The sequence below is a fragment of the Corvus moneduloides genome, chromosome 4 (genome assembly GCF_009650955.1).
Source record: "Corvus moneduloides isolate bCorMon1 chromosome 4, bCorMon1.pri, whole genome shotgun sequence".
NCBI lineage: Eukaryota > Metazoa > Chordata > Aves > Passeriformes > Corvidae > Corvus > Corvus moneduloides.
In genome coordinates this window covers 9,309,631-9,332,067 of record NC_045479.1, presented here as the reverse complement: position 1 = coordinate 9,332,067, position 22,437 = coordinate 9,309,631, and the positions used below count along the sequence as shown (strand labels likewise).

At 45.1% G+C, this 22,437-nt stretch overlaps 2 protein-coding genes across 5 annotated transcripts in view; one reads left to right on the top strand and one right to left on the bottom strand.

The window, feature by feature from the left end:
- The window catches only part of BORCS5 (BLOC-1 related complex subunit 5), a 64,573-nt gene extending 61,193 nt beyond the window's left edge, over nt 1-3,380 (bottom strand). For all 4 annotated transcript variants that reach the window (XM_032107881.1, XM_032107880.1, XM_032107882.1 and 1 more), the window contains exons 1-2: nt 3,282-3,380; nt 2,667-2,810 (exon numbers count right to left, since the gene is read on the bottom strand). In XM_032107881.1, the coding sequence (XP_031963772.1) occupies nt 2,667-2,810; nt 3,282-3,339 (202 nt within the window). In that variant the 5' untranslated portion in view covers nt 3,340-3,380. The remainder of the gene's footprint in view (nt 1-2,666; nt 2,811-3,281) is intronic.
- Nucleotides 3,381-9,069: 5,689 nt separating this feature from the next.
- On the top strand, nt 9,070-13,847 carry MANSC1 (MANSC domain containing 1). Its single transcript, XM_032107279.1, has 3 exons — nt 9,070-9,523; nt 10,382-10,522; nt 12,303-13,847. Exons 1-3 carry the CDS (start codon nt 9,304-9,306, stop codon nt 13,298-13,300), a joined length of 1,359 nt encoding a protein of 452 aa, XP_031963170.1. The 5' UTR covers nt 9,070-9,303; the 3' UTR covers nt 13,301-13,847.
- Nucleotides 13,848-22,437: the final 8,590 nt, after the last annotated feature.

Genomic DNA, 22,437 nt, shown 5'->3' with positions numbered 1-22,437 from the left:
TCCAGTAACCTGAAGTGAGCCTACAAGAAAGATGGAGAGGGACTTTTTACAAGGGCTCATAGCCATAACTCTGAGGTGCAATTCTCCCTGCAGAAGTCAAGGGAAAGAATGAAAGATGTAATAGTCAGGCCACTGGCATTTTCTTCCAAGTGAGAGCACACAATGGTAAAGATTTCCAGGTTCACTGATCACAAGTTCAACTCAATACGGCTAGAAGGAATAAGGGCATTTGCTTTTCAAGAATATACAGTGTTTACGTGACCATGTGCTTTGCCAGTCCATTTATTTAATGATTATTCCCCTTTCGAAACTTAAAAGCAAAATAAAACCCCTTGGCTTTGCTTAGGCAAGGAGAAATTGAATAGAACAATTAAGTCCACAGGGACTGTAAGTCCACCTCCAAGCTGGTAGATCAGAAGACACAAGTTTTTAGAATGAGCTCCTAAAAGATGTTGAAACTTCTTCAACCTTTCCAGAGACATAATCTTGCATGGGAAGAATACAGGTAAGAGACCAGACCAGAACAGAACAGTTTCTCAAGTGGGCCTGTGGTAGATCTGCCATGTCTCGAGAGTCAACTCACTCAACAGGCCCACGCTGCTTTCTGTAGTGAACACAAGTATCACAGTCTAGTTGTTCAAGTAATAACAAGTACTTGAGGCTGAAAAAGCTGTTCACAAAAGTGATTCAGCATGCAAAACTCTTGAGCAGTCACCAGATGTCACCATGTCTCAGAAGACTGGCAGGGAAGCAGCAGGCCAAGTGACAAAAACAGAAGAGAAGGTTTCCATCACACATCCACAGCTTCAGGTTCAAAGTAAGGCCAGAAAGAGCAACTCAGTCACCAAGACAACTTAAAGTGTGCCCATTTAGTAGCTGAAGGACCTGGACTGGTCATCTCAGGCAGTGCCCTCCAACCTTTCCATCTCAGCCACATGGCTGCAGCTCTCTCTTCTTTCTCACTTCCCACCTCAAGCCCTGTACCCTTGTGACTCAAACACCCTCAAAGGAACACCATCTCTGGAAGTGATCACCAGTCTCACTTCCCAGGACTTCCTGCCACACGTCTTGTGCAACCCAGGTTTGCTCATGAGTTTGAGGCTGGGTGGAACTGAAACTCTTTGTCATCACACTCTTACAGATACACAACAACCTTGGGGCCAGATGTTGTAGCATCTTCTAAATTTTGTCTCTCATATTAAAAGTTCCTCATTTCTTTTAAGGATTTGGATTCCAGCATTTATATTTCAAGCTGTCACTAGCATGATCTGGGTTCTGCCTTACATACAAAGCAGGACAAAGCATTTGCTTCACAGGCAAAGCAGGTTCTGCTTTTTTTCATGGCCTCCCTATCTTTCTGCCCCTTCTGCAGGAAACTGCAGACAGTGCCATGCACATCCAGAACTTCCTTATAATATAAAATGCCCAATAAAATGCTAAATATTTGGCCCAATAGGCTATCATAATGTCCACAAGTTCTGGTCATGTTCCAGGACCCTCATGCAGTAGACATCCACAAACAAACAGAAAGTAAATACCTTCTGTCCAGAAGGTGGTGGTGTGATGCTGCCTCTAGTAGATGACCTTAGTGATGCCTTTAGAGCAAAGCAGCTCCCACAACTGCCTGGCAGCCATGCATGAATCAGTGACACTCTGACCAGTAGTGCCTAAACCCTCAGCTGTACAAGACCACATCATTCCTTCCAGTAGCAGCGAGGGATAAACATCCTGGCTCCGTCCTCTCTGTCACAGCAGACCTCCAAGGCAGGAGCAAGTGCTGCTGCCCATGCATGCACGAACAGCAGGCCTGGCATTTTCAAAAAACCATGGGCTCACTGAGTGCCCACTGCACAGCACAGTTACACAAGGTTGCTTACCCACGCTGTTCCAGGGACAGGAACTCAGGAGGAGGCTGCTTTTGCCAAATCAACTTGTTCAGGCTGCTCCAGACATCACACCTCCTAAGGGACTTTCAGATACTAAGGACACTCTGCATTCTCCTCAAAAAGAGATAGCTAGAAGCTAGGCCACAAAACACAGTTTTTTATAAACTGCAGGCTTGACGACTTTGATTGAAATCTTCACTTCCCTTTGAACAGAATGGAAGGAACAAAGAATGAGTGTAGGAGATGAAAGAAAAAAAAAAAAAGAGTGGGAGAAAAAGAAACAAAGAAACATCTCAGCCCATCTACTCCACTACGAAAAACAAGAATAAAATCTGCTCTGTGCTGGAAACTCCCACAAGGTATCTTGATTTCAAGCAGCTGAACGCATACACAGGTAGCTATGACTCTGAGAGCAACACACTGTTTTTAAGAGACTAGAGCAAAATAGGAGATTGTCATCCATTATATATTAGAATGTAACACAGCATCTCTCATCAACCAGTGGTACAGGGCAAGCTGGTATGCTTGGAACTGTTCTGCCTCCACAGTAGATGGTTCCATTGCAGAGAACATTACCAGCACACCCCTAAACCAGCTCACACACTGTTTAGAAGGCTGGGATTAATTATGACAGAACAAAAGAGAGTAAGGTTTAAAACGGGAGGGGTAGTGAAAAGTAGGGAGAGAAATACAAACTTCAGTAGAAACCTCAGGATACACAAACTCCATTAGGTACAGAAAAAGAAGGCATTTAAAAACAGAGGAAGAACAATCACTTACCTTTCAAAAGGGGCTGGAAAGTTGGAATTTCCTGCAGTTTTATGACATCTGGATCATTGCTGACATTCCGTGAGGATTGCGTTCCTGGGGCTACAACCACAATGTCGTCCATTTTTGCTCGTTGCTTGGCTGGCAACGGAGATGCTGGATATGGGAGGGAGAGGGAACAATCAAATCGATACGCAGATTCCATCAGAATCCAACCCTATGCGAATATTGCTCTATTTCACATTGCACAGGTGTGCTTTCTGTAGCACATTGGCGAGATCACTGAAGGGTTCTAAGCTCCTTTCTCTCTCCACACCGGGGAACAGCTGATTCCGGAACACCTGCACCGCTGACGGCCCGCTCGCTCCTGCTACCCCAGCTCCGCACCCGCGCCCCGGGCGCTCCTCACCCCCGGCTCTGCTCCCCCGGCCCGGGCGATGCCCTCGCGCCGTCACAGGAAGGGCCGGGCCGCGCCGCCGCTGCCTCCCAGAGAAACAGCCCTTCCCTTCTCCACAGCCGCTGTTCCTCCCAAGGAAACAGCCGTGCCTTTCTCCACAGCCGCTGTGCCGGCACAGCCCCGCTCCCCGGGGGACAGCCGCGCGCCCTCGCTCCCTGCCGGGCACCGACCTGCGGCGCTGGGCTCGCCCGGGCGGCTCTCGGCCTCGGCGCTCTGCTCCGCGCCCATGGCGCTGCCTCCGTCCCCCGCCCGCCGCAGCGCGGGGCCGCCGCCGCCCACGGGGTTCCGGCTGCGCCGGGTCACGGCGGCTCCGCCCGGCGGGCGGGGCGGCGCAGGGGCTGCAGGGCTGGGGCTGCTCGGCTCTGCCTCCCCGGAGCCGGCCCGGGGCGGAGCAGCGTTGCTCTGTTTGGCCAGGGAAAGTGCTCCTCCTCCGCTGCTCCTCCCCAGTGCGGCCAATATCTGGAGTGCTGTCTCCGCTTCTGTGCTCCTCGGTGTTACCGGACAAGCTATATTTCTTTAAAAAGGAGCCTATCACAGAATATGCTGAGTTGGGAGGGACCTACAAGGATCATCGAGTCCAACTCCCGGCCCTGCACAGACACCCCAGCAATCCCACCCTGTGCATCCCTGAGAGCGGTGTCCAAACGCTCCTGGAGCTCTGGCAGCCTTGGGGTCGTGCCCATTCCCCGGGGAGCCTGTTCAGTGCCCCAGCACCCTCTGGGGGAAGAACCTTTCCCTGATACCCAGCCTCACCCTCCCTGACACAGCTCCAGCCGTTCCCTGGGTCCTGTCCCTGGTCCCAGAGAGCAGAGCTCAGAGCCTGCCCCTCCTCTTCCCCTCACGAGAAGCTGGAACTGCGCTGTCTCCCCTCAGTCTCCTCCAGCTGAACAGAGCAAGTGTCCTCAGCTGCTCCTCACACGCTTCCCCTCAAGGCCCTTCACCATCCTGGTGCCCTCCTTTGCACACTCTCTAATGGCTTTATGTCTTTCTTCCATTGTGGCACCCAAAACTTCACACAGTATTCGAGGTGAGGCTGCCCCAGCCCAAAGCAGAGCCGGACATTCCCTCCCTGGCCCAGCCAGGGATGCTCAGTAATTGTGCTGAAATCAGCTCCAGGTGGGTAAAAGGCAATTGTGGTAGGGGGATCTGTAACCACTGATCCACAGGCCACCAACCCAAGAAACTCCTTGACCCCAAAGAAGAGAGAAACTGAGCATGTGGAGTAATTAGCATGAAAAGCAAGAGAATCATTAACCAATAGAAGATAGAATATTAATTAATAAGAGAGCTATGTAACTTGTAACCAATGAACACTAATTCCTTTACCAACACGTATAAATAGTCCAAAATTTTGATAACTGATTTACATGTTGGTGAGGCAATACCCACATACCTCTGTGCTGAATAAAGTAATGCCAGCTTTCTAACCTAACAAACTGGGCTTGAGAGCTCATTTCCCAGTTTTTGGTGAGGAGAGGGTCTAGTGGAGGCCACAAAGATGATGAGGGTCTGGAGCACCTTTCATATAAGAGGAGTGCCATGAGAGAAGTGGGAGCTTCAGACAAGCTCTGCCTTAGCCTCAGATTTTGGCAACAGTTTAAATGTAAGGACTCACTCTGGCCCACAAGTTCTAGTGATGGCAGATAGGGTCTATTTATAAAAATGAATTATTTATTAAACAGACAAGAGATAGACAAAAGATCTTAATCAGAATAACTTACTACACAGTATAAAACTGAAAACAACTAGCAGTAGATTACAGCATAACATAAAACAGTGCATGATATCAAGGTACCTCTATTAAAGGTGGCAAAAGAAATAGTATTAGGAGTCAAATGTAACTTCCCCTGATGTGAGAGTAATATTCCCAGATTCCTTCACTCAACCTCCAGGGGATTAACCACAAAGCAGTGTCCCTGCTCAGGACAGAAACTCCACACATTTCCTGGGAAATGTGTAGAAGATGTCTGCTTTGTGGAAGTTTGGTGTGGCTTTTATAGCTGGAAAGTGAGTCTGTCAGAAATCCAGCTTACCTTTCCAGATCTCACTTGGACAGTGAGATGTTTATTGGCAGTTGGGAGATGCCAGACCAGTGTTAACCCCATGGCCCCAAAATGACTCACTACAAGACAGCTTGTCCTGTTTGAGTTGTCTGACCAGTTAACAAATAACAAACTCTTGTGAGGGGTGAGGTGCTCTGCTACAAAGAGACTGCGGGAGCTGGGCCTGTTTATTCTGGAGAAGACAGGACTGAGAGAGGATCTCTTTAATGCAGATAAAGATCTTAAAGGGGGTGCCAAGAGGAGGGACCAGACTCTTTCCAGTGGCGCCCAGTGACAGGACGAGGAGCAATGGCCATAAACTAAAACACGAGAAGTTTCATTTCAACATGAAGAAGAACAACTTCCCATTGAGGATGGCAAAACACTGGACCACCCGCCCAGGAAGATTGTGGAGTCTTCCCCTCTGGAGACATTCCAAACCCACCTGGAATGTGGGTTGCTGTGTCACCTGCTCACGGTGACCCTGCCTTGGCAGGGGGGCAGGACTAGATGATCTCCAGAGGTCCCTTCCAACCCTAACAATTCTGTGATTCTGTGATTTTTTTAGTTAAGGGTAAGAATTCTTCTGTGCCAAGGCAAACCTGCCAAACCCCAGAGTGCTGGGCACAGAGCAGAGCAGTGTGGGCAACACCCATCACCAGCAGCCCTTATATACATGTGTGTCAGGAGTGAGGGAAAAGCCAAGATCAAAAGTCCACAGGCAGCTCAGGCTTAGGAAAAAAACAAGATTAAAAAAACTCAAAAAACCTCAAGCGTAAATGAGAAGGAAACATACTTTAAGATTTGGGACTTACTGTTTTCATATTTGACAGTCAAATCAGCAAAGACATCACACAGTTGTCTATGACAGAAGAATTGTCTATAAATAAGAACAGCACTGGTCTGTGCTGGTTTCTGAACAAGCCTGTTCTGTGCTCACGCACAAAGCCCAACGTCATCCAAAGCTCTGCACCGAACTCGGCATCGTTTCTCTTGGCTGCCTTTGCTAATTGCCACCAAGATTTAATCTAACACAAGAATGAGGCTCCTATCTTGTGAGAACTGCACCTCAGCACTGTTTCTAAGATCCAGGCTATGGGAAAACAATCCCAATCCAACAGCACCTGCTGCTAGCTGTAGGCTGTATGCTGCACTGTGTGCTTTTGTAACCTAATAGCATTGGTTACAATAGAAGTTCATCTTGTCTGTGCCTGAGCATTTCACCATGTAGGGCACTGGCTGCAAAGCACACAGATGCTCTACAGAAAACACCTTTAGTGACCTAGCACCATGTCTAAGGGCTGACGGTGTCCCACCATTCTCCCTCCCTCAGCTTCCCTTTCTTCCCATTGCAGTGGTGAGGGAACACAGCAGCTGCTGGGCAAGGCTGGCTCTCTCCTAGCCCAGTGGATGTGTCTGCATAGCTTTTGAGGGACCTTGGCTTCCCTGCACCTCAGCAGCCTCACCAATTTGCTTCTGGTCTCGCCAGGGAGACTGAGTGCTTGTCCCACCAGGAAGAGGCAGGAAGAGCAGAAATTTGCCATGGTGGCTGGAGTGGGGCAGTCGTGTTATCCCCAGGATCTCTTCTGCCCTTCTTATATTACGGATCACATCAGCCCTTCTCACTTTCCCATGGTCATCTATGCCTGTCTGACCACAGCAGTGTCTGTGCATATTCTCACATTCACCATCACTACAGTACACCATCCCAGCTTTTCAGGTGAAGAACCAGTTTCCTCACCCTCCAGTTCTGACCACCCAGCCAGATTTTTAGCATTATTGTTCAGCTTCTTTCTGCTCAGCTTCTTCTACCACCTCTACGTAAGCAAAGGCAGGTGGCAGCTGCAACTTTATCTAATACATAGCAGGGGTAATATCTGTGCTTGCTTTTAGTATTCATTCCCCCTGTTCATTCACCGAGTGATGCAGTTAGTAGGTGACACCTTAATGTTCACATTCTCTTAGGACTTTGTCCTCTAACAGTGAAAATAATGTCACCAGTTTACCAAAAGAGAGAAGCTGGGCTAGAAAGGAATATTTTCTTAAACAAGTGCAGCTGAAAATTTTTGAAGAAACCATCCCACCAAGACTGCGAAATCACAACCAAACATTATGAATTGCCCCAAGATGGCCATGTGATGCAAAATCAGATGGGTGGCTCAGTCTCTTACAACATTCATGTCCAAATAAAAGCCAACACCCAGCAGTATTGACAAAGGGGACTAACTGGGCATGAAGAACAAGACAGCCGCCCATGCCTTGGCATCTAACCATTACAATATATAACCTAACCTGCCCATTGGGATCTCGTGAGGTAATGTACATCTCTAAAAAGAAAATGGATTTTACTTACAGGGAATTAAATAAAAGGTCTCTTTCCTGAAAATAAGGAATATATATAAATAAGGAATATAATCCTTTTATTCTTTAATTCCTTTGGTCTACTTTTATTCCTAAACACTACCCCAAAAATAGTAAGAAAAAAACATAATTAAAAAGAGGAAATGAAAAATTTCCAAGCAAAAACATTACTTAAGCAAGCAATTGCACTGAGACAGCTGAGGGAAGAATGGCCAAGACACCAGACGGGGTCCCAGTAGTAGTACAGGCTTTTCTGTACAACTCCCATTCCACAAACATTGTGTGCTTGGCTGTGATTTGAACAGGATTATTCAGGTAGCAAGGAGTCTTTTACAAACATGGAAATATGTCCATGTCCGTTTAGTCCAGGATATGCATATTAATCGCTTTCATTACAGCTTCCAAAAGCAGATCTCAGAAGGAGGACAAGTCTGACTGTGGGTAAAACCCTATCAGCTTGACCACCAAGAGCTTCACTAGGTGGTTTTCCCTTTGTGTCTGATGCTCAGGAAGAGCCCTTGGGGCCGGCGAGTGGCTGGAGGAGCGGGAACATCCTCGCAGCCCCGCTGGGCAGGCAGAAGGAGGAGGGCGAGAGGAAGGCAGGAGAAGGGCAGGCAGGAGGAAGCAAGGGAAGGCAGGCAGGAGAAAAGGCAGGAAGGGGACAGGAGAATGGCAGGCAGTGAGAAGGAAGGAAGAGAAGAGAAGGGCAGGCAGGAGGAGGGCGCGTAAGTAGGTAAGCACGAAAGCAGGAGGACGGCAGGTAGGTAGGTAAGCAGGAAGCCCAGGAGGAGGAGGAGGGCAAGCAGGCAGGCAAGCAGGCAGGCAGGCAGGCAGGAGAAGGAGGAGGAGGGCAAGCAGGCAAGCAGGCAGGCAGGCAGGAAAAGGAGGAGGAGGGCAAGCAGGCAGGCAGGCAGGAGAAGGAGGAGGAGGGCAAGCAGGCAAGCAGGCAGGCAGGCAGGAGAAGGAGGAGGAGGGCAAGCAGGCAAGCAGGCAGGAGAAGGAGGAGGAGGGCAAGCAGTCATGCAGGCAGGCAGGCAGGAGAAGGAGGAGGAGGGCAAGCAGGCAAGCAGGCAGGCAGGCAGGAGAAGGAGGAGGAGGGCAAGCAGGCAAGCAGGCAGGCAGGCAGGAGAAGGAGGAGGAGGGCAAGCAGGCAAGCAGGCAGGCAGGCAGGAGAAGGAGGAGGAGGGCAAGCAGGCATGCAGGCAGGAGAAGGAGGAGGAGGGCAAGCAGGCAGGCAGGCAGGAGAAGGAGGAGGAGGGCAAGCAGGCATGCAGGCAAGCAGGCAGGCAGGAGAAGGAGGAGGAGGGCAAGCAGGCAAGCAGGCATGCAGGCAGGAGAAGGAGGAGGAGGGCAAGCAGGCAGGCAGGCAGGAGAAGGAGGAGGAGGGCAAGCAGGCAAGCAGGCAGGCAGGCAGGCAGGAAAAGGAGGAGGAGGGCAAGCAGGCAAGCAAGCAGGAGAAGGAGGAGGAGGGCAAGCAGGCATGCAGGCAAGCAGGCAGGCAGGAGAAGGAGGAGGAGGGCAGCAGGGGGCCCGGGCCCGCCTCCCAGGGCCCCTCCTCCCGGACGTGCCGGGACGCCCGCGGTTCCCCGAGCGGCCGTCCCGAGCCTGGCCACGCTCCGCCGCTGCCTTCCCGACCCCGCGCTGCGGGCGGGGGCAGCCCGAAGGTGCCCCAGGAACGCGTGCCCGTCCCGGGAGCAGCGGAGACTCCTCGACGGGGGTCCCCCGGCTGCCGCTGGCCGCGAACCCCGGCCGTGCCGGAGGAGCCCCGCGGGGACCGGCCCGGGTCACCATGGCCCGCGGGGGCAGCCTCTGGCCGGTTCGCCTGCTGGTGATCACCTGCGTGATGGCCGGGCCGGCCCTGAGCCAGGAGTGTTCCGCGGAGAAGATGGAGAATTCCATCATCGATATAGACTTGTCCCTGCCCCGCGGCGTCCGGGGCGCGGAGCCGCTGCGCGTCCCCAGCGCGGGTGCGTGTGCCCGCGCCTGCTGCTCGGGGCACCGGCTCGCAGGTAACCTCGGCCTCCTTCTCCGCCACTGCCTGGGAGATTAATTCTGGAGTTTGGGCTCGCGGGGTGTTCAGCTGCTGGTGTTCTCCGTGTTCAGCACAGAATTTACCCTCTCATTCAGGCTGCGCTTAGTTCCAGCTTGCGGCTGCTACCTTCTTTTGCCAGTAGATGTTAGATCTTAACGCAAGACCCCGTAGTGTTCAGGAAATAGTTGCATCACAGAAACGTTAGTTTTAAGCGTTAGTTTTACGTGTTAAAACCTCACAAATCCCGAACCCCGAAGGTGAATAAGCTGTATTTAGTAGACGCACTAAAAGTAGCTGGCATTTTGCACTGTATTTAATTTTAGCCAAGAATGAGAATGCTCACCCTTCTCTGAGACAGCTGGTTTGAGCCAAGCTCTTGGAGCAGTAGGAGGTAGAGCAGGAAGTAGAAATGACAGTGGTGAAGGTGACCCCCCGAAGCAGCAACTAGCCAAGTGATTCCTGGGATGTAATAAGGAAAAATGTCTAAATAATTTTCTTCCTTATAAGTGTATCAAGGAGGTTTTCAGATTTATCAGGATTTGTAAGCAAGAAGTCATTGTATAAAGTGGCGCCAGTGTGGTATGGGTGAGGGGAGGATAGGAGATTAGACTCATAATTTCCCCAACTTTATTTGTACAGGAAAAGGAAGGTGTGACCTTTCATATTTTGGCCCTGGGCCATTCTTCTGCAGTCTTTGGCTGTTTTTCCTGTAGGAATGTTATGTGTTAGTAGGTTTCCTCTTACTCACATGAGGAAAAGTTAACGAACTAGATCTCATTACCATACTGGTATAAAAGTTCTTATTGCTGAAACAGGCATTTATTTTGTTTTGCAGGAGACAAGAAGTGCAATTTGATTATTTTTTATGCTGCAAGAACAAGTACACATCCCAACTGCTACTTGTTTTACTGTCCTAGCACTGAGGCTTGTCCAATGAAACCTGCAACAGGACTTGTGAGCTACAAGATAACTAGAGGTAAATAATAGTGAGAGCCACCAGCTCCCACACCAGATTACTTTTGCACCTATGAACTTTCAGTAGTGACGAGGAACTGCTTGGGGTCGTATTTTTAGTAAAGTATTCTAAGGCAAGCATTATAATTTGAAAATACTGCTCTTTTTCTTTGTGGAAGATGGATGGGCAGGTGTGTGGTGAGCTCCTTTGTGGGCCCAGCTTCCTGCTTGGAATAATGTCCCAACCCTTATAAAATACCTTCACATTAGATTCAGAACTCCTTGTAATTTGTCCTTGCTTAAAACAAAAAGAAGCTCCTTCCATCTAGAGATATTCAAGAAGGAAAATTTCCTGTACATAATGCTGAAAAGTATCACCAAAACCAAGGGAAATACCATGCCCTTGTAGCCAGCTGTGTATTGAAAGGACCCGAGCTACACTGATGAATAACTGGCAGTGGTAATCATTATTTTCTGCTTTCAGTTAGGGAACCTGAAGTACAGAAGCAAACTTTCTAAACTCAGAGCTTTATGGCATGTGGGGTGCACACTCGGGAACTTCTTGCTCTCTGGCCTACGCTGTGGGATTTTTAACAGCAAGGCCTACTTGTTGATTGACATTGACTTGCACCAGACCTATTTGAACAGCTCAGATAAGAAACTGATAATTAGACTGTCCTGCCAAGAGTTTACAAGGCAGTTTCTGTGTGGCTGCTTGAGAGACGGAACTTTTGCTGAAAAAGAGAACTTTTCCGAGAAGAACTATGCAAGGAGCAACAGTGTGATATATAGAAAGATTACTCATATAAAGTTACCAAGTATTTTTGTGCAAGCACAATCACACAGGAATTGTGCAAAAGCAATGTGCAACAAATGAACTGCACTTCTGTAAAATTATGACTATAATTACACTTTCCTCCAGCTCCTTCTCCCCTAGAAGAACATTGGGGTTTCAAACAAAGAAACAAGAAATGCAGTCATGCTTGTGCTTTTGTTGGGCATGTAGTGCAGTGCTGAGTGAACAATTTGATTGCATATAGCACCTCTTTTTCATTTTGCACATTTTAGCTTCTGTGAACATTTAATTGTGGAAAGATTATGCTAGCTTGTTTAATGTTCCTAATAAGTTTTCAAAGGTAGCACCGGAGCGGTGTCAGTACCAACAAATGTTTCAAACTTTGTTCTTTCATATGAGAATCTGTATGTGGTTACACTGAAAACCAAGCTAAAAGGGGGAAAGATACTTTAAAAATTATTTATTTCAATTCCAGTGCAGTTAACAAACCTTTTTGTTTCAATAATAAAAAGAGATGAGTAAGAGTCAGAACTGCTTGAGAGCTTTCCCTTTTAAATGTTCTGTACAGCAGCTGAATAGTTATTATGTCTTTATTATATATTTTTTCTGTATTTTTATAAATATAATTATAAAATTATATATATATAATATGAATTAACAATTAGCCAGTCTTTCCAAGAGCTCATGCTCAGCCAAATACTTTCTATAATACCTGTAAATCAGGTAAATACTGTAGAAGAAATACTGTAAAATCAGGTAGCTTTTAAGATTATCATTTGTATGGTATTTCTGCCACAGGACACTGTTATGTGACTAGGCTTGAGGCCGACAGCTTTTATGACGTAGAATATAAATGTCACTGTGCATATTTTAAAGAAAGCAAGTTTCATTAGTCAGTATCTCTTAGAGCCCCCTTATATAAATGTTTCTAAGAAATACAAATAGAGTATGCCTACAGTAGTCAAAAATAGATTTAATAATTAAATACCCGTATTTCTGTTTCCAGACATCCATGCCCCAGAGGATAAATCCATCAAAACTGAGAACTTTTCTTCAAATGATTATTCTTTGCCTTTGGATGCTGGCACCATTATTTCTCACAGTCAGAATATCCACCAGAATCACACTGCCAGTTCACAACAATCTGTCTTTCATCAGGCTTCTGAACTCCTGAACCACATAGGCAAGCATTTAGACAACATGGAATTTCATACAGTTTTTCCTGAATCTCCGAGAGCAAAAGAGGCTGAGAGCTTAGACCTCATCTCAAGGCAGAAGGGAGTTAATCTGCCACCAAACACGCCTTCTGCTGTTCCAGTTGGAAACCCCACTGCTTCATTCCCCACCACTACTCAGGCAGGCGCTCCCAAAACCAGCAGTGCTTCTCTTCCTCCTCTGCCTACAAGTGCTGCCCAGCTGGAGTCTCGTACAACCTCTCTGCATCCTGGTGCTGCTCAACCAGCTACAACCTCCCCCACTACAGCTGCCTCTCCACCTGCTGCAGCCACTGGAGCTAAACCTGGTGTCCCTGTCACCAGCGTCGCTGTCACTCATGTTCCTCTTTCCAAGCCCACAAATTCTGCTTCTACTTCTACAACCAAGCAAGTGACCACAAATTCTGGATCTGCTACCACCCCATCAAGGCTAAGGACTCCAGCCATGGCTCCTGAGCCAACAGTTGTCTCTTCCAGTCATACCAGCCATGTGACCCTCCTCTCTTTTCCAGGTTTCACTCTGTCCAGTGATTCCCCTGCATCTTCCCAAAATGACCTTTGGGGTTCTGACCGATCTGACTCAGAACGCTCCCTGTCAGAAGGTGTTCTGAGAGGGAAAGGTGTTTTTCAGCTGGGGGAGAAAAGCAGCCTTGTAGCAGCTTTGCTTTTTGGGGTGATATTCTTGTTGCTAGTTATTGTGCTGACCGGGAAGAAAATACATGAATCTCTTCAGAAGAGGCATTACACCAGGTTGGATTACTTGATCAATGGAATGTATGCTGATGTCTGATTGGGAGAGGGAATAAAATTTTGAGGAGCATCTCTCACTTTTGAGAGGAGAACTCTGAAATGGAACAGTAGATACTGAAATCTCAGAAGAGAATGGATTCCATTTTTTCCCTCTAATGGGAATGCAGGAGACAGGAGATGGGTTTGGTGGGGAGAAGAAACGCTCTGTCTATGCTGAAATATAACGTCTGTCATGTTTGATTTATTACTAAATCCTGAGAGTAAACACTTAAATCCAAGCTAAGCTAAGAAGGTCTTATATTTAAGGAGAAAAAGCATTTCATGAGCTTAATCTGTACTGTGATAAGCTTAGTGAAATAGAAATACACCTAATAAATTGAGTACCTGTGCAGCACATGGGCGTTTTCAGTGCTATTTGCACCAAATGCCAGAGTGTTACATGATTGCCTGGCAATCCTATTTACCCTATTTGTAGCGTTAAAGGAATACTTAGTAATAGAGCTTTGCATCTAAATGGTTTTAGGTAAAAAATATGACATATGGCATAATTTAATTTTCCTTATCTAAATATAGTTTATGGTTATATATATATCTTTAAAGTTCTTTTTCTGCATACATCACAGGTCTCCTTAAAACCACATACTGCAAATGTGAGTGCTCTCAAAGCACACTCTCTTCAGTTCTAGTGTCCCCTTCATGTGACTGGTAATAAGCACAGCTGCTAATTAACAGTTGGTCTTGATGATATCCGAGGTTTTTTCCAGCCTAAACAACTCTATGATTTTAAGTTTCCTTGACTCTTCAACAGGGAGAGTCAATGGGAGCACCTACTGTGACACAACTTCCAGTTCATGTTATTTAAATTTCACTTTGCATACACTCAGTCTAAACCTGGTTTTAGAATGAAAGACAAGATATCAAAGTATTCATGTCAGGTGGCATAATCAACAACAAACGTCATGGCAGAGAAGGAAGGGTGCCTCATGAATGCAAGGAAACAATTCTATTACAAAATAAGAAATAATAAAAAATAAGAGATTCTTAGATCTGTCAAGCTTAGTGTGGTGGGAAGCAAGCGTGATCCAAAAAATGGCCTCAAGGCAAGTTTTCTGAAAGCTCTAAATAACTAAACGCAGAAAATTCTCTGAAAATTTCATTATTCAGAGATCAAAGAAAAGTCAGTGTTTCTTGTGTCAAGAACTTGAATTCTTACTATATGGAGGCTGCAAATTGCTTTATATACACAAAACCAGCTGGTCTGCTACATTGTTTAAGTCTGACAATGGTTAAAAGCAAAGCATTCTGGATAACCTCTTAAAAGTGAGCAAAATTACAGAAGAAAAGTACCTCAAATTTATCAGCTTATTTGTTGACTGCGCTTTGTTTAACCTCATTTTCTTTTATTTTCTTTTTTTTTAATAGCTATTTTCAGAGGTTTCTGGTCAAGGAACATGACAAGGAGGAACATTTCTGGACAATGAGTTCACAGAATGATAAGTACTAGGCCTAGCTGTAAAAATGCAGATGCAGATCTAAGGTTGACCATAATTTTCTCTCGTAAGAACTGCAACCTTCATGAGAAGCTTTCTATGTTGCTGGTGCCATCACAGCAGCTTAATGCAGGAGAGGTGCTGAGAACAAGCCCTGAATCCTCACTGTGCATTTCTGCTGCAATAAATAATTTGTTGGAGGGAAAGGTGGTTGGTATTAATTGGTATGGTTACAGTACAGTAGCAAAACACTCAAGAGAAACCAGCAGATGTATCTCAGGGTTGTTCAGAGCACAGGCTTATTCAGCTGGAGGAGGGGCATTTTACAGGGGCGTGTAGTGATAGGACAAGGAGGAATAGCTTTAAACTAAAAGAGAGAAGGTTGAGGTTAGATATTGAGAAGATATTCTTCCCTGTGAGGGTGCTGAGGCCGTGGCACAGGTTGCCCAGAGAAGCTGTGGCTGCCCCATCCCTGGAAGTGTTCCAGGCCAGGTTGGATGGGGCTCTGAGCTACCTGGGATAGGGGAAGGTGTCCCTGCCCAGGGCAGGGGGTTGGAATGAGATGAGCTTTGAGATCCCTTCCAACCCAAAGCACTGATTCTACAGTGTGGCCCATGTGATCAGGAACTGCCCTCCAGCCCATGCCCAGCACGGTGAGTGGTAGAGGTAAAGCTGAGAGGTGCACAAGCACCATCACTCATTTGGTGAGGATGCTGACCTCTGTGGCCTTTCACAACATTTAAGTAAAACAAACAACTTTAAATGTTGTTACATGAGAAATCATCTTTTGTGCTTGAGCAAAGAGAGTAAGGTACTAGGCAGGTGTACTGAAACACTTTTGTAAAATTATTTTTCCCACCCATTTGTCATGTTGGATTAAGAACTAATGGGGAATTAATTGATAGGTGACCAGTTTGGATCTTTCTGGCGGGGCCTTTACAAGCTGTGTTTGAACACTAGAGGGCAACAACAGTTTATTAAATAAAATTGACAAGTTTTGAGGATTTTTGGTGATTTTAAAAAATTTAAATTAGTTTGGGTTTTTTTAACTTTCCAAACTATGGCTATTTCATTGCCAAAAGGTTTTATAGGAAAGCTTTTTGTTTATTGAAAGGTTCTGGGTGGAGGATTATATACACATATTTTTAAAACTTTTTACTATATCATATAATGTAGAAGACAACAAAACTAAGCATAGTCTCTAATGACATTGAATTGGGTTGCATTATTAGTCATGTATTGGCATTTCCAGTAAACAGAGAAGGAGAGAGATTTCCCATCAGCATTCTTTTGACTATGATGCTTTATTATATGCATTTTTGGAGCTTACTTGTTTGCCTGGATAATGCTCTTGTATTATGAATCAAAAAGGAGCGAGACAAAGTAACGAAAAAATCCATCCAGTTTGTTACGCTTTCCACCATTAAAACTTCAGTGCACTTTTCTGTTTTTCCATTGACATCTCCTGTGGTCTTCACTGTGCACCACACATGGAACTGGATCATCAATCAGCATGCTATGATGACAACCCGCACACTTGGAGTGGCTCTTTCTGAAGGTAACCAGTTATGTTATGGCAGGAGGCCAAAAGCTGATTGCCTTTTGTCACCCGGAGAGCATAATAAATTCTGTAGCTGCTTGTGTTCATGTTGGTGCTTTATAGTGCTAAGAAAACATAAGGTGTGTAAATAGAGACTGTCATGAACAAAACTGTTTTGTGGTATTGTACAGTAAGACAAATAGCCTAAATTTTATAACCAGTGCAAACAATCATAAAGAAAGACACTGTCAATCTATTTGAGATGGATGAGAAGGGTGCGAAGTCCCTACCTCAAAGGGCTGCAAACTCAGCACAGTGTGTTCTCTGCAAATAGTGCTTCAGTTCATTTTAACTCCTGTAGGAGTAGGAAACACTTAGGATTATTTCAAGTAAGTTCCTAACCAACTAACAAAATCTAACAAACAAGGAAATTAAACCACCAAAAAAAAGAATTACATGAGAAGGCAGTTTCAAAACTGGATCTTGTTTTCCCTCCTCCTGCAAAACCATCTTAGTGGATTTGAATCTGATGACATGCTTTGATCCTACTATCCCACACTCCATGCCAATAAAAACGTGGAGTTTAAAGTGCCCGTACTGCAGTCAGCAATTCCCACGCAGCATCCCATCATACAGAGAGCTATACTTCTGTAGACTTTTTTCTGTCACCCTCCTGAAATGGGCCTAGACAGCTGTGCTCTCCCTGTGCATTACTCATCTTCTCATACAGGTAATATGCTTCTCTACATTCCTGTTCATTGATAGTTGTGGGATAGCTGCATCCCCTCATCCTTAAAAAGTCTTGCACATCCCTTCAGGAGTGTACATGCTGTTCCCAGATGCTTTCCCAGCATCTTGATGGGTAGGTGCCCTGAAGGGCTAGGATATATTGAACATTTTTCTTCCATCTTCAGAAAGTCTACACTCACTCTTAATCTCACAGTCTAAATTTGGTTTTTTTCCTTTAGGTCTCTACACTTCTTGAGGGTGTCAAAGTGCAAAAGCATAAAACTGCTGCTCTTTGTCTCCTTTGTGTTTGGTATTATAAACAATGTATAAAAGTATTTTTAAGTTCCAGTACAACTATGCTGGATCACTGTTTCCTGTATACTGTCTCACTTAATGAAAAAAAAAAAAAAAGGCCTGAGGGCTATGCATTAATTTCTCTTCTGTTTTTCTCTTACTCCTCTCCTTCCATCCTATAAAATGTCATTTTCTTAAGTGGCAAGAGTTTAGATAATCCATGTTCAGGCTGTTGCGATCCCTTTTCTTTTTGGTTCACTTTATTTTAATAGAAAATTGACCAAGAAAATTTAAAATTCTGGTATACCAATGACACGCAGGAGTAGTAACCAGATAATTTGTGCACTCTGTATTTTTTCAAAGAAATTTTGGAAGCAGTTAACATCTAGAACAGCTGGCTAAACCATAAGGAATGTTTTGAAACATTTGCTGATTTGAACAGTCACTCTGAAGACCACAAAGGTGTTTCATCGTAATGCTACGATGGTAAGTGTCGTGGTTAGACGCTGGCTAAGCACCAGGCACCCACGAAAAGAAACACCTACGTATTTTCCTCTGCTATGGCTGAGCAGAGGAAGGGGAATTGAAAACCTCATTTTCATGAGTTAAGGATTATTGAAAAAAAAGAACCACTTTAAGGCAAAACAGGTTCAAAACTGAACAGTATAAAGATTTATTATTAACAGAATTGAAAGTAAAAAAGGGTAATGAGAACCAAAGCAAATCTTCAGAACACCTTTCTTTCCCAGTCCCTCCCTCTTTCCACCGACTGCGCAAGAAAAAAAAATGGGATTTTGGTCAATATTTCACTTCTTAAAAATCTTTCTTCAGTATCGTCGAGGAAAAGAGTTTCTTCTGCTGTGCCATGGGATCCTTCCCACGGGAAATAGCTCTCTGCGAACTTTTCTAGCGTGCTTTTAACTTCCACAAGCAGCTGTTCCACCTGAACCTGCTGCAATGTGAATCCCTCCCACAGGCCAAGCAGTCTTCCCACAACTGCCTAGTGTGGGTCATTGAAGTTCATGGGGTTTAGTCTTTTAAGGATGAGCTGTTCTAGTTTGGAAGGGAAGGCTCTCTTCCTCTGTCTCTAAAAGTAAGGGTAATCTCTCTCTGAGTTCCTTGCTAGATTACAGCTTTTCAGCATCCACACACTCCAGCATGAGTACTGTTCTTCACGGGCTGCGCGTGGATCTGTGCACCCCTCCATGCACCTCACAAATTACAGGGAAACAGTTTGTTATATTATAGTCCTCACCACGGCTTGCAGGAGAATCTCAGCTCTGGTGCTTGGAGCACCTTCTCCCTCTCCTTCTTCTTCACTGACCTCGGTGCTGCCATGTTGGTTCTCCTCATGTGTCCTCACTTTTCCTCTGACTTGGAAGAAAGTTGGTGTTTGTAAGTTGCAGTTGAGAGGTTGATCTCATCTGGGCTCCGCACTGGGGAATTGCTTGCCATGTCTCTTGCTGCTGGCCACGTGGTCCCTGCCGGCACCGCACAGCCAGCCCTGGCCTCGTGGTTCTCACCGGTGCCGCACGGGTGGCTCCAGCCTCAGAAGGGCCCTGGCCACACAGTCCTGGCCTTGGGAGGGCCCCAGCTGTGAGGACCCGGCCTCGGGAGGGCCCTGGCCACGCGGTCCTGGCCTTGGGAGGGCCCCAGCTATGGGGTCCTGGCCCCCGGTGGCCCCCGCCGGCATGGGCCCCAGTGGCAGCCTCATCACCCCTCAGGAGAAGAAAAAAGAGAGCTTCCTGCGGTTTTTCCTTTCTTAAACATGTCCTCACAGAGGTGTTACCAACTTGTTTAATTGGGCTAGTGACCTGCCCATCGTCAGAGCCTTCAGCGATTGGCTCTGTGCTGGACATAGAAGTTTCGAGCAGCTTTTCTCCCGCCCCTACCAAAAACCAGGCTGTGTTAAACCAACCCAGTAAGGATGGTTATGTGAGGTAAAATAACTCCTTGTAAGATGCTTTGGTACCAGCTACCTCAGAGTAGCAGCTGAATTCTGGCTGAAAGTTACCAGGAACATTACCAGGGTTTCTCTGTGCTTTACCCTGAAGAAAGGATGTGATCAGTGGAGCTTAGACTTTGACACTGTGACTTTTGCAACAATTCTCAACAACACCTAGATGGAAAATTTGCACAAAGTTTAAACATACATTCTTGTGCTGCGAAGAGGGTGGAAACCCCCTCACTATGAGACAGACTTCCTATAGGCTTGCCTGCTGTTTAATTAGTTTCTGGGTAAATTTTTCTGTTTGCTTTTATGAAAGAACCTTTTTTCCCTACCCCAAAACCCAAGTTCCACTGACACTACTGAAATCCTTGTGTGTAAGGATTTGGATCCTACAAGCAAGGGTTTTTTTGATCCTCCAAGTAAGGATCCAGATTAGTTTGGGTCCTCTGAGTAAGCTGTGAATGAGATGATCCCTTTACTTCAGTGGTCACGTGTCTTTGTCAGTGCAGCTCCCATTGGTGTCAGTGGGAGGTCCTCCAGTACATATTTATGGCTATAAGTCAAGTCCTCCCACTTAGAGGTTCATTAACTGTTCAAAACAATTGCCTTACAGGATGACAGAACTTCTCAGCCCAGAGTACTGAAAGAATCTGTAGAACATTTTTCCAGCTGCCTCTGATTATTTAACTATGACAGTGTTGTCCTTCTTTTGTTCCAGGGCACAAAATAAGGAGTTCAAATGTTTTTCCACCATGTGATAACTCAGGCAGTACTCCTGGAAAGACTTCAGATTTGGCACATGCTGTATGTAGCCTTTACAGAGTGCTCTGGTTTAGAAAGGGCAAAAAATAATTTGCTTGTGAGATGCAGTCTTAAACCCATGAGAACAGCTCACTCTATGCTTCTCACTGCTAAACAAGATACAGATGTGGCTTTCCTACACTGACAAAGCATAAAGCAAGGGTACACCCCATTCAAGTGAACATTATAAAGGATGGTAGAGTTTGAAAAGTGAAAGCCTGAATGCTGAAGTCTATCCACATGCTACATCTAGCAGAGTTGCTACATCTGGCCACTTTTCCAGAAATATGCCGGACACTCCATCTCAAGGGTGAGTTTAAGCGTAGTTAAGTGCTGGGATGTTTTTGCAGCTGCCAAAAATGAGTATCCTTGGTGATGGTAATGAAAGTTATTTCAGGAGCATTGACAATAGCAAAAACAGCAAGCAAAGAAGTGTCTGTGTGCTGCAAGCAGGTACAGTACAGCTCACTTCCTCATGCCTGGAGCATCTTCTGACTCTCTAAACCATCAGGCATTTGGAACAGAGAAGAAGGTTATCGTGGGCAGAAAACAGAGTAAAAGTGGGAAGATACAGCAAGTGACTGTACAAAAGAGATGCATGGAATTTGTGGGAGACTAGCTTTCCAATATAATGTAAATTAATTTATTTTTGCTTCTGTTCATGTGATAATGAGACATTAATCAGAGTTTATCAATGCATGGTAAATGTCAGTTTCAGAAAAAACATAATAATAAAAAATTTATATGTTTAACACTTCCAAATCTAGCTTTTCAATGCTGCAAGTGCCTACTCTTAGGGCAGTGGGGGCTGTGAGGCCTGTGGGGTCAGTGAGGGCTATGGTGGCTGTGAAGGGTGTCAGTTCTGTTAGGGCTATAGGTGCAGGGGGTTTGGGCTAGATGACCTTTACAGGTCCCTTCTAACCCAAATCATTCTGTTGTTCTATAGTTCTATACTCCAGCTGAGGGGTAGTATACAAAGGGGGAGCAACAGCTGAACAACTGCTATGCACAATGCCCTGCAAACATTTTTGTCTCCTATCTTTAAGTGGTTTGGGTTGGTGGTTCCCATTGTTTTGGGTTTTTTAATATGGTGACTGGAACACCTTTTCCTGTACTGAATGATTTACTGCTACAGTGTACCTTAGGCCACGCATATCCTAATTGTTTCCTCCTGTTAAAGTGCCAGGATTCTTAAACCACAAATGAAGATAGGACTCTAAATCATAGTTCCTTTCAACAATTAGAGCTTTGGTTATCTTAAAAGAAAAAAATGTTTTGGGAAAATAGCACTTTAAATGTATTGTTCAAAAAAAAGATTTCTTAATATGCCAAGATTAAATGGGGATTTTGCTCTGTGTAAGCCCTTTTCAAATTGTTGTAAAAGTATTAGATTTTCCACAATTGCAATAAGGAAAAAAAATTAGAAGTTGCATTAACTTCTTTAACTTTATGAGTCAGGGCTATTCAGACAACATTCCCTGTCTTTTATGCAAAGATCCATGTGGCCAAATACTGTCTTTGTGGGTTTGACTGGGGAAAGGGTAGAAAAAGGAAGGATGAGGAATGGATTGGGTAGCCTCACTCTAACCACTGTTTCTTCTTGAGAGGAGAAAATATAATCTGATTATTCTGAAATAGAATATTATCATCTTTCAAGAATACCTTTATAGCAGCCACTACTTTTAAAATAAATATATTCGAGGGCTGGGTCTGACTTTCTCTGTGTTCTCCTTTGTCACTTATCTACATTTAGTTGCCAGCTGTATTGGAAGAGTCTTTATTGAAATCTACACTGTAAGGAAATTATTCAAAGAATTAATGAAAATGGAAAGGCAGTGAATGACACTTCAGCCCTATATAATTGCCTCTTCCATCCCCTCACCACATGAAGAATGAGTTACAGGCCATAAGCCACAGAAACCTTTATACATGGAGTCAGTGCAAGCTAAAGGACCCACATGCATCTGTGCCTTAACAGGCAATGCCTTTTGATTAGTTGATTTAAAGTTGGTTTGATTTTTTTTTAAGATAAGAATTTTGTTCGTTGAAGTTTACTCATGCAAGAGTGACATCATGCTCTAGGGTATTCACAATAACTTTTATGATACTGAAATAAACTGGATATGTTTCATGCTATTTTTTCAGACCTTGAAACATTCCCCTCAGTGAAACATAAAATTCATCAAATCCAGTATGAGTAATAGTTCTGAATTGTCAGAGGCATCCCTCTTTCTCTGAGAAACCCTGGCTAATGGTAGTTTAATTAAAATGTTACCAAGGATATGCCTTCATCTTTGTTTTTAATAATTAATTTATTCATCAGTTAAGAGGATAACAAAGATTTGGGTTTTCCTTTAAATAATAAATTGTTC

What these genes read in the sequence shown, in the direction of transcription:
- MANSC1 (XM_032107279.1), top strand. Translation starts at nt 9,304, where the DNA reads ATGGCCCGCGGGGGCAGCCTCTGGCCGGTTCGCCTGCTGGTGATCACC. An exon ending in CTCGGGGCACCGGCTCGCAG is followed by an intron (nt 9,524 to 10,381) that starts GTAACCTCGGCC and finishes TTTGTTTTGCAG; the next exon opens with GAGACAAGAAGTGCAATTTG. An exon ending in GAGCTACAAGATAACTAGAG is followed by an intron (nt 10,523 to 12,302) that starts GTAAATAATAGT and finishes TTCTGTTTCCAG; the next exon opens with ACATCCATGCCCCAGAGGAT.